The 12,083-nt window shown below is 41.7% G+C and overlaps 1 protein-coding gene across 5 annotated transcripts in view; it reads left to right on the top strand.

The window, feature by feature from the left end:
* The window catches only part of TM4SF1 (transmembrane 4 L six family member 1), a 46,477-nt gene that overhangs the window by 28,364 nt on the left and 6,030 nt on the right, over positions 1-12,083 (top strand). The window contains exon 3 of one of the 5 annotated variants that reach the window (XM_061371506.1): positions 10,020-10,086. The exons of the other annotated variants lie outside the window; for them this stretch is intronic. Coding sequence (XP_061227490.1) covers positions 10,020-10,086 — 67 coding nt within the window. The remainder of the gene's footprint in view (positions 1-10,019; positions 10,087-12,083) is intronic. 5 annotated transcript variants of the gene reach the window in all.

Here is a 12,083-nt window from a genome sequence, read left to right as displayed (position 1 = left end):
AAATGAGTCCCATTGTCTGACTCAACTCTCTGGGGTGCCGTGTCACCACAAAATGTGTTTCTCAAGGCCCAGGATAGTGTTCCGGGCAGTGGCATGGGGCACAGCGTATGTTTCCAGCCATCCGGTGGTTGCTTCCACCATGGTAAGCACATGGCGCTTACCTTGGCAGGTTGGTGGCAGTGTGATATAGTTAATCTGCCAGGCCTCCCCATATTTATACTTCAGCCATCGTCCTCCATACCAAAGAGGTTTTAACCGTTTGGCTTGTTTAATTGCAGCACATGTTTCACACTCATGCATAACCTGAGCAATAGTGTCCATTGTTAAGTCCACCCCTCAATCACGGGCCCATCTATATGTTGCATCTCTGCCCTGATGGCCTGAAGTGTCATGGACCCACCGGGCCAAAAATAATTCACTTTTATGCTGCCAGTCTAAGTCCATCTGAGCCACTTTAAGGGGGGAAAGAGAGAACGAGGAGATCAATCTGTAACTGACTGTGAACAATCAACTGAGATAACCCACTACCTTCGGCCCAGCCTACGCCATGCTGCGCAACTGCCTTCATAAGGAAAAATACCCACAGGAGACTCTCAGAAGGCCCATTATGCAGACTGGACCCACTTCCTAGGGAAGTCTGCTGCCTCCCTGGGGCCTGGGTTAAAGATGTGAGGAGAAAGCTTCCTATCTTGGTATGGCCTTGTAAGCATAGGCCAAGCCCCAGCACATTGCCATGATTTGTCCGTCTCTAGTATTGCCAGAATGACCACACACCTCATTTAAGTGTTTTACTAATTCTTCTGGATTTTGCAGTTGTTCTGTGGTGAAATTCCAAAGTACTGGAGGGGCCCACTGACCGAGATACTTGCCTATACTGTCCCACACACCCTGCCACTCATGGCTGTCCAGCCTCAGAGAAAATCTCTTGGTCCTCCTACTTCGTCGTTTAACCCCAGACAAGACCCAAACCTGACTCTGCTTAACTTTTGAAAACAGATGAAATAGTTGTGGGCAAAATACACTCTGTATACGTGCCAACATGGTGATCCCCATCACAATCAGCAAACAAGTCTCAACAGCATTAAAAGGCCATTCAAAACTCTCAAATGATGCTGTAAATGCTCTGGGGGGAGGACTGGGAGGGTAAAAGAATGTCTCCTTCACAGGTTGACCACCCGAGAAGGAGAAAAAAGATGTGTAATTGCTAAGCACTTCTATTATATACCTCCCAAAGTATAAAGGTGGTGACCATACTGGGAACATAAGCCAGATAAGTTTCATGATCAATAATTCTATTGTATTACAAGTCATTACCATAAAGTACAATGAGACAAAAACTTTAGCCCAAGCCCCACACTTGAAAAACACTAATACAGCAAATACCAGATGGAAGTAAGGTACAATATTCTGAAACTGTGAGATCAAGAGGAACAACTCTGAGAGCCAATAAATCAGCATTGTGATGAGTGACTATTAATCCGGTCAGATCTGTCGTTATCTCAACCCCTTCGTGCCCCACGTTGGGCGCCAAAAAGAACTGTCGTGGTTTAACCCCAGCCAGACAGCTTGTGGACTTACTCCCAGTGAGTGGTGCCAGGCTGGAAGCAATCGAGGCCCATGTTCCCCCCACCCAGGGGCTGCCCCCCCCTTCCCCACTCCCAGAGGGATGGGGAGGAGAATCGAAAGAATGCAACTCCCACGGGCTGAGATAAGAACAGTCTAGCAACTAATGTACAATACAAATCACCACCGCTACCACCAACGACAACAATGATAAGAGAAAATAGCAAGGGAAAGGAGTACAATACCACGCGCCGACCAACGAGTCCGACCCGACAGACCCCCTGTCCTTCCGGGTAACTCCCAGTTCCCCCCTGGGCATGATGTGCTGTGGTGTGGAATACCTCTTTGGTCAGTTTGGGTCAGGTGTCCTGTCTCTGCTTCCTCCCGGCTTCCCCTCCTCCTTGGCAGAGCATGAGGCTCACAAAGTCCTTGGCCAAACCAAAACATCATTTTTATCAGCTTTGTTCCCAGCCCGAAAGTCAAAACACAGCACTGCACCAGCTACCAAGAAGGAGAAAAATGACTGCTACTGCTAAACCCAGGACAGAAATCTAGTTCTGAAAATGACTTGCCTTCAGAAGTGACGGTTTACTTCGCTGTGGCAGATTCTCTAGGCAATGCCTGGTCTTCCATCAAGTGCACTTGCATGGTCTTCAGCACAGGACTGGTTCCAGATGGCTGAGGATTTATACTGCAAGTGAGAAAGTATTTGCCAGTATAACACATTCTAGTATGTGTGGAGACTCAGATTGGACAGATTAGTTAATTTTTAGGTTATTTTTTTCTTTTTAATAAATATTTCCTGTTCTTGTTAATCTCTAACTAAAGAAACACACTTTTTTTTTACACAGACTTCTTTATGCAAGGAGAACAGGGTTGGAATTCCAGCCTCAACTGCCTGTGTTCTCATTCTGCACAGCAGATGTGAGTTTCCAGGAAAGGACTGACTGACGTGTGTTTTGGCCAAGTCCTGGAGGTGAGATTGTTACACATCTTCACTAGCCTTAGCAGGTCAGCCTTGTGTCTGAGCAGACCTATTCAGATACACTGTTGGTGAGGTTACACTTGGGGTGCTGTGGCTATAGTTGAGCTTTTTTTCTTTAAGGCAAAGAAAGATAGAAATGTCTTCCATGACTTCTAAAATACTGCGACTCCTCACTAGGGAAAGCGACTCCTTTAGCAGTGCAAGGTTGCATCACTGACAACTGTGTACCTGGTAACCTGTATGTATAGAACTCTCATGTGTAATCAATGGTGATAACTTTTCTTATTGCTCTTTGTAAACATAATGCAGAGAGAGAGAGAGAGAGATCAGCAACAACTAAAACATAGGTGTTATCAACATCATTCTCATCCTAAACCCAAACACAACACTCTACCAGCTACAAGGAAGATAATTAACTTTATCCCAGCTGAAACAAGGACAGTGTTTTTGTTTATGTTCATCAGTGTAATAGACAAATACTACAAAAAAAGTTTTAAAATACCTGTGAAAGCAAATTTCACATCCAGAGCTGTAAGAATCGTGCTCTCCCAGAGGGGAATTTCAGGAGGAAGGCCCTTTTTAGTGATCTGTGCATGTTTTTATTCTGTTTGGTTACTGCTGTGGAATGTTGTTAGTGGCAAATAGAAAGTGTGAGAGGGGTGAGAGGATGATGAGCCAGAGCTGGGTGAAGAACTGTATTCTTTCCTTAGACTGCCAGGTGGAGTCTATAACCACTTCTGTCACTGGTTTTGTGCTTTCCTTAAATGTCACACACCTTTTTTAGTTTAGCATGTGTATTGGTAGTCCCTGCTGATGGAAGAGAGCTAACACAGTCTTGCAAACAGTTTAGAAAAAGCATAGCCAAAGCAGATGTGGTGAATACTTGGATTAGGCTTAGTCTGCTTTTTGTATATCTGTTTTATTCACTACAGTAATCCTCTTCCTGTTTCCTTCCCTTTGTGGTACTCTTAAGGGCTCCAGGAACACCCTTTTTCTTCTTGTTGTGTTATACATGAGCACTTGCCTTTCCTGTAGAGTCTAGAGATGTGTTTTCATAAGAACATAGAGGCTCAAGAATAGGGCAATATAGGACATGCAAACAAATTTTTGCTTCTTCAGCCTTTATTTCCTGTTATTGACAAACCCTTGACTTTCCTAGCATCAAGATGTCTGTATTAAACATCTACAAGGAAAAATAATCAGGCATCTGAAACTGAATGCAAAATTATATCTACCAAGGCAGCTTATGTGCAAGAGAGCAGTTTTCCTATGAAGTATCAGAAGATGTTTTGTGAGATTTGTTGCATCACATACACTCTACCTCATTGCAGAACTTTGTTTAATCTTTTTAAAGGTACTACCAAACATGTTGGAGTTTACTGTGAGGGTGGTGAGGCACTGGAATGGGTTGCCCAAGGGAGCTGTGAATGCTTCTTCCCTGACAGTGTTCAAGGCCAGGTTGGACAGAGCCTTGGGTGACATGGTTTAGTGTGAGGTGTCCCTGCCCATGGCAGGGCGGTTGGAACTGGATGATCTTAAGGTCCTTTCCAACCCTAACTGTTCTATGATTCTAATCCTCAGCAAGCCTTAGCTGCCATCTGGCTTTATTTGAACACTTCCAGAAGAGGTACGATCTCAATTTAATGCTTGAAAAGTAAGCGGTTAGGTGTGGAGTTCCCAGTTGTAGCACAGACACAGTAACAGAAGTGACTGTGAGGACCATGTAAATAGCAGTTCTCAGCATTATAGGTACGTAGTAGAGAAGTGGTGGGTGGTGCTGTTCTGCTGTATTTGTCTGCTGTTCTCAGGCCTGTTAATAAAGGAGTAATTTGCTTGCTTAGTGCATAATCTGAAATAAATTTACTATGAGATGGCATTCCTGTTCTGATAGTCTTTTTATATTCATCGTGGCTTAATCATAGGCTGGATTAATCAGCAACCCACATACAAAGTCTGCATATGAAGAGCTGTGTAAAGACTTTGTAATGGTTCCACAGGACATGTCTGAATGTTCTGTCAGCCTTTTGTATGCCCCTGAGCAATGCTCAATTAGTAAGCCCTATGTCTTTAGTTAGGTAGTCTTCAATTTGGGATAGAGTGTAATTGATCAAAATCTTGGGGGTTGATGGAGAGTAACACAAAAAACCCCAAGGTGTTCTGCCTGACAGGCAAGCACTATTCCTGACGTGGCTGCAGTTTCCTCTGCAAGAAAGTGTCACCTGAACCTAATCCAGTCCTACTGAAACCTTCAGGATTTGACTGTGTGTGTGATGCTTTAGTTCAGTTCCTGTTACTGCAGCGTGCATCGTGCGTGACTCCTGTGCCATCAGTGGGTGTTGGTGAACGTTGCTATTTTATGCAGAAGGCTGGTGGCATCTGTAACCTGAAGGTGTAGAAGACTTGAGAGACAGTTTTCTGGAGCCAGTAGCGCTTGAGTGGACACAACAGAGCCTGTTTGGTCATAGCCTGATTATCACTAGAGGGAGTTGGTGGAAATCTTGGGGTTCTCTGCCTTCCAAGTACTTACAAAAAGTCCTGTGGGCAGGATCTGACACCTGAGGAGGTGGCTGTGCAATGGAATACTACTCTGGAATGAACATGTGTGTAATTCTGCAGCATTAACTTCCATATTTAGGTGCACTAGTGGCATGAATACTTTTAGCTGTAATTATCGTTCAAAGGAATATAAAACTCATAATTCAGAAATTTAACCTCTCCCCACCCTCCAAACCAAATTGTAATTCATTAGAATGGCACTGCAGATGTGGATTAGGACCTTGTGAAAGCAGCAGCAGCAGCAAAGTACTACGTGCAGTAGGGGCACTATATGGCAGACAGGTATTTTGTGTATTTACACAGAATGCAGTCTCAGTTGTATTATTTCAGTATGTTTCCTTAAAAAAAAAATAAAAAGGCTAAAATATTAAAACATAATCATGATTTTCTTCTGCTTTTCTCCATCAAATGTTGCTCAGATTAAAGGGGATCTTTTGCAGTCAGATGTATTCTTTAACTGTAGCTTTGATTATTTTTCTTTCTTTTTTTAATGATCATTCCTGCTATTAAAAACATGTGTTACACTTGTATAGCATTTTTGAGGTATTGATGGTGACGGAACATGACCTTGAAATAGTTGGCTGTATCTTTGACAGCCATTTAAAGAAATATTCAGTGTGCTGAGTGTGTGTTGTTAAATGAACTTCAGAGTTCCAATTTAAATGATGAAGGGTGGGAGTGCAGTTTAGGAAATCACCTTTCGAGAGTCTGTGGTCATGTCTAATTTGCTCTTCTGATTGTGATCTATATGATTCAATTTGTACTGATGCTGAAATACTTATAAGCAGTACAGCATGCTGCTATATCAGTCATGATAACATGAAAGACATGATAATTTTAAACACTAAATTTCACACTTTATTGCCATGGAGTCAATACAGAGACTGTTCCTAGCCAAGCAGTAGTTGTAGGATCAATCAGCAAGAATATTCTTAATTTAGCTGACATGAATTTACTAATGGCTAATTCCAGAGACAAGACTGCATGAAGAGTGCATCAAGCATATGCCAATGAAACAAAATGGGCAATAAAATTGTTTTCTTTTTTCTTTCCTTTTTTGAGTCTATAGTTTGAATACATATAGTATGATACAGGTAATCTTTTTTGCTTGATTAGAGATAAGTAGAAAACTACACACAGGATCACCATATGAGAAACACAAAAGTGCTAAATGATTGACTTTTGCACCACAAAACCCAAAGACAATTGTGATTGCTTTGTTATGTGTTCTCTGAAATGGAATTGAATGTCAGAATTTGATGTGTTACTGAATGTCTGTTTTATTCATATTGCTGCAGGAGAGGGGAGTCGCAAAAGGAGCTCACTTCTAGCTTGAAGACAGTGTGTTCTTCATGCTGTGCTATGCAGAGATATATGTGCTAAGCTAATCCATATTTCTGAATCCATACAGCCATTACATACAGTATAGAACAGGGTATACTTATAGTACAGTGATGATAATGCTTCGTGCTTGTTTAACTTTTGCAAGAATGTCACAATTTTAGGGATAGACTAGAAATACAGAATTCAAACCTGTGTAAATGCTGCAGTCCAAGGGAAACAAACTCTTATCGGCCATTTTGCATGGCCAAGGCTTCACCCACAGGCTGCGGCAGAAATAGAATTTGTTTTGTGTCCTACTTTTTATCATAACATTGTTGTAAGAAGTAATGAATGCAGGCTACATCATGTTTTTTATATGTCACCAGAAAACAGTTTTTTGAAGTGGTTTATTTGATTGTGATGTTACAGTAGCATTGCAAGTCTAGGGTCAGTAGTAATTATTCTTAAGTAAGGTTTATGGGTTCCTCTTTTGAGAGAGGTATTTCTGTACAGTCATTTAGTGGTAGCTCTGCCCTGATTATAAGCTTTTGAATCTCCAAGCTGGTTGGTGAAGTGTCAGAACTGCTTTTGTTGCATCGTTGCGTACTCCTCCTTAGGTCAGCATTACTACTAATGAGTTTTCTTCTCTGTATGTGTCAGTGTGTGGTGTTGCATAAAAGTGTGAGCACTCACTTCAAGCTGACTTGTTCTGCAGTTCAGGTCAGTTTTCTTTCTGAGATTATCTCTGAGATAGCAAGCGAGCATCTGCATGTGTGTTATAGCTGTATAAAAAGTGATTGCATTTATGTTCAGCGATATGTCTCATGGCAGCAGGTGGTTTCTCCTCCTCAGAAGCAGCTCATTGGTTCATCTGAGGAGCTGTCGTGTAATTAATGAAGTTAATTGGAAACTTTCCTCTGACTGTGGATAGGAGACCATAGACATCAAGGACTTCAGGGGAGCAGTTTCTTTTCAAAACTGTCCAGGCAGAGTTTGGTGATTGGCATGCACGCATGAGATGATATGCCTGAGGGTAATTATAGCTACATCATACTGTTTTTGTGGAAAGTGGCTGGAAAACATGAGCAGTGCATCACTTGGACATCGAGAAATGCATGGTAGCATGGATGGGTGTTTCTCTATTTGATTAAAGGGAAGTCATGGGTGTTCCTGTCTGAATAGCTGTCAAATAGGCTTCCCTTACTTTAGCTGTGTATTCATCATATTCCCAGCAGTTGTCTGAGCTAGTATTTGCCTCTGTGAGCAGTAACTTACTAAGCAGTAAGTGAAGAACAAATGAGAATAGCTTTTGAGGAAATACAAGTGTGAATTCATAATCTGTGTCAATACAACATGCATTGTGTTGCCCAGGCTTTCCAAATGAATCTGTGCAGCCTGTGCTATTATTTCCTAGGCCATGTCTCATCTACACATGTCATGCAGTTACCACACCCCGCCAGTGCTTCCTCAAGAGGTACTTCCCTGACATTAACCTTTTTGCAGTGGTGGGTGGGACCAGGAGTTTTGCAAGAAAAGTTATAATGAGAAACTCTCTGGTAGAAGTTGTAGTGTAGAGTGTCCAAATAGCAGTGCTATTAGTAAAGGCCCCTTGATTCACATCTGACCAGGTTTTATAATGTCAAAAATTATTTGCTTCAAGGCTTTTTGGTTTGGGTTGGGGTTTTTGGGTGTGTTTTGTTTTGTTTTTTTTGGGGGGGGAGGATAGTGTTTGTGGGGTTTTTTGTTGGTTTGGGGTTGGGGTTTTTTTGGGTTTGTTTTTTTTTTCTGTAGATTGTTTTTAAGGTAACTAGAAGGTATTTGCCATGTGTGTGTTTAAGCTGTGTCTCTTGATCGCTGTTGTGTCTTTTAGCCATCCACATCTAGGCATGACTGTAAGGCAGCATAAAGCAGTAAAGATTGACCATTTGGAGCATTAGAAGAAACTAGTGGGAAGAAACATGTGTTTTTCAGTAGAGTGACATCTTTCTTTACATCTTTCTGACATCTTTAAATCAGGAGATTGCTTATATTTGCTCAGAAAACACTGACAGCAGAAACACTTTTTGCAAATGTTTAATCCTTTGTCTGGTTATAAGGAATGAGATCCTCTTTAGGTGCTAAAATAGACAAGAAAAAAAAAAAGCAAGGTTCAGTTTATAGGTGATTAGCAAGATTAATTCTGGGGATTTGGGAGAGATGAGCTATAAAACTCAATTCCATGGAGGGACTAGCAGCCAGACTGTCCTGCTCATGTGCCGGAGAGCTAAGGAAAGAGGGTTCTTTGGCAGCCTTGGATCATGGGAGTCTTACAGCATACACATGCAAGAAGTTCAACACAGCAGCATGCCCCGTGTCCAGTCAGGGAAACTGAGATCTGTCTGTGTGACCTTGCACTTGACAGTATGCTGCCTCTGATGCAGCAAGTCTGGGTTGGTCTGACCACTTCCGTATTTATTTTGCAAATATCCTTCCCCCTGTCCTACTTGATTTCCTGTTTAATAGAGGAATATGGGTGTTTCCAGGATTAACATGGGCATTGAAACATCAGTGAAGTCCAAAATCTTCATTTTTGTATGGCACTTTTCTTTGCTGCTGCAACACAATTTCTTCTGTTGATTATGATGAATCACTTTGGAAAGCTGGCTTAGGGCGGAGGTGCTAGATGTGGTTGTGGTTGAAGTAATTTGCTTTTGTAGGAGAAATGCGATACTTGATAGTTTTCTATTTCTTGCTAAAATTCTGTGGGTTTGGGATATTTCCCCCCCCCCCCCAAGTATTAGTAACTATACAAGTTGTGGTAACTTTGATAAATTGCTTCTCTTTACAGTAGGTAAACTTAGTACTTGTCCAAAAATATAGCAAGAGTTTCCAATATGCAGCTGAGCTTGAGAAAGTAATTTTTGTTACTCCTGTCATGCTGGCTGAGGATCAGATACGGAAAGCCGGAGAATACTCAGCTTTTCAGATCTTGAATGTAGAGAGCTCTTCTACTTGTGAGATTTCCCATTGTTTGGCATCAGGAAACACTAGTCTCTTTCTAACATTTTTATCTTGTGGAAGAAGGTTTCTGTCCCCCTGTTGCAACAGAAGAACCAAATAATGATGACTGTTGAGGTGGGGTTTTTTGTTTTATGGAGGAGCTCCTGGATTCATGGACCCCAAGTGAAATAAGCCTTAATATTAGATGCCTCAGTAAATTGGACAAGGCATCTAATTTTAGCTGCTTCCCTGGCATGAAAGCTCAGTGTCCAGCCCCACTATTTTGCTGACAGACTTTATCCTGCAGAATTGCTGATTTGGGGATACAAGCCAGGTGCTGTAATTGTTTATAAACTAGCCTCCTTTTGCCAGGAAAGGATATGAAAGTCTTTCAAAATTGCTGCTGGACCTTAGAGTGCCGTCAAAATTTCTTCACTGCCCTTTTGATTGTCTTCTCCTTTTTGAGCCATAATGCAGTACTTTCTTCTTGGCCAGAGCTGAAGACTAGACCTACAATCTAAAGTTAGGCTTTAGCCTAGAATTAGACTTGTATTGTTTCCAGTAACACTGGTTGATGGACTGCCTTCTAATAAGTGTTCTCTGTCCAAGACAGGCATCAGAGCTACAGGAATAGTCCTGTGAGAGAGAGAAATAGTGGAGTTTCCTGTGAGGAAGCACCTGTGAGTAGAATCATAGAATAGTTAGGGTTAGAAAGGACCTTAAGATCATCAAGTTCCAACCCCCCTGCCATGGGCAGGGACACCTCGCTCTAAACCATATCACCCAAGGCCTTGTCCAGCCTGGCCTTGAACACTGCCAGGGATGGAGCATTCACAACCTAGATTATTATCTTACCTCTCTAAGTGCAAACACTGTGGTTCTTGTATAAAAAACTCAAAACCCAGTTCTGGTTTTGTTCATGCTAGTGTAAACTCTGCCATCTCATGGTGCTGGAGCATGTCACAAGGTGCAGTTTGGGCCCTGCTGTTCCTGGGGTTGATGAGAAGCTCATGTTTGGCTACCGCTCGTGTGCAGGTCAGTTAATCATTTAAAACTTGACGTACCCAAATGCATTCCAGAAATCCACTGCTGCTCACTTTGAGCAGTAAAACTAGGACTTATGAAGCAAACAGGCATAAGAAGTAAACAAGCTTGCTCAAGACTTTTGTAATCTATACGCTTATACAGAAGAGTGCTCTGAACTATTTTATTGTTGGGAGTGAGAGGAGGTTTGGTAGCAACTGCAAACTGCAATGCCCATGCAATGCACCATGTGCTTGGTAATGAATAATAAATATAGAAATTTTTTGATTTTGTGAAATTTTGTTTCAGATCAAGTGTTTAGAAAACAATTATACAGATTATAATTAGAACATATTTCAGGTCTACTTTCCAGCAGCCATATGTATGTGGTGGCTGGGATGGTGGGGGATGGTATTGGGTGGTGTTTTGCAGGAGGAATGGTTTAATTTTTTTTGCATAACACAATAAAGGGAGTTTTCAGTTGAGCAGCCATCTCCTTCTGTGGAGGAAACTCACAGGGTGATATTTATGCTTGTTTAGTCATCAGAGGTGAAGTGCACAATAATGGTAAGCCTATGTTTCTACAATTGGAGGATATTTCTCATAATGAAGGAAGTCTCCAAGGTCAACTGCTACAATACCCGGAGAAGTTACATCACAAAACCACATCTGCACAAGACTGCTCTCTTCCTCCCACCCCCCTCATCTCCTTTTTGCATGTTCTCTCTCTCTCAGCTTAAGTCTTGCTCACATCACTTGCAAGAATACCATGGATTTGGTTTGGACTTCTGTTTACAGTGTTATTTAGCTATTAAAAAAATAATAGGCCACCCCCCAAACAATCAGCAGGAGTGAATGAGTAGTTTTTTCTCCCTAAATAATTGGAAAAAATCCAAGTATAGTCTTCTAATATCCTGGACATTCCCAAACTTGGTTTGTCTATCTGATGGTTTTGCAATGAGCATTACATTGTATTGTCATGGTGGCAGCAGCAGCGCCTCCCAGCACCACACCAGCCTTGGCCTGTGCACTTCTGAGTTATTTTCTGTCATGTTGTAGTAGTGGGCAGCTCATGCTGCTGTGCTGAGCTGTGTATACATGAAGGAGAAAGCTTTAGGATATTTTAGCAAAATTTGCATGAAGGAAAAGAGAGCAGGCTAGATCTTCATTTTTCCAGGTCTCTTTGTATCTGCATTTACTATGCAAATTAATGTTACTGGTACATGTAACACAGTTTGGAAACCTGTGATGTTTTCTTGTGTTTGCATACATGAAACTTCAGTGCAAGGAATGTATTTTATAATGTGTTTTTTTTTCCTAAGCAGTACTTTTCACCAGTGTTTGCTTGGTTTAGCTATAACAAATGGCTGTTAATCTAAATTCAGGTTGTCATATAATGGCAAGAACAAGGACACTCCTTAGAAGCCTACCTGTCCGTTTTATTTGTTTGCCAGCCTCCTGTTGAGGTTTGTTCTTACTCCATCCACAGGATAGCAAAGTGAGAGGTTGCTCTACATCCTTCTCATAGCTGTAGACCTTATTCTGTTTATACCCAAAACTCTGACTCAATACTGTTGAAGTCAGCCAAGTCATTCCTCGGCTTCAGGTTGTTCTGAATCAGTCTATAAACCTAAAAGTCAAAGCTGGTTCTAAC

The sequence above is a fragment of the Neopsephotus bourkii genome, unplaced genomic scaffold, assembly GCF_033783945.1.
Source record: "Neopsephotus bourkii isolate Nb327-2 ecotype Australia unplaced genomic scaffold, CSIRO-AGI_Nbou_v1 NB_1574, whole genome shotgun sequence".
Lineage (NCBI taxonomy): Eukaryota > Metazoa > Chordata > Aves > Psittaciformes > Psittacidae > Neopsephotus > Neopsephotus bourkii.
This window is presented reverse-complemented; position numbering and strand designations above follow the sequence as displayed.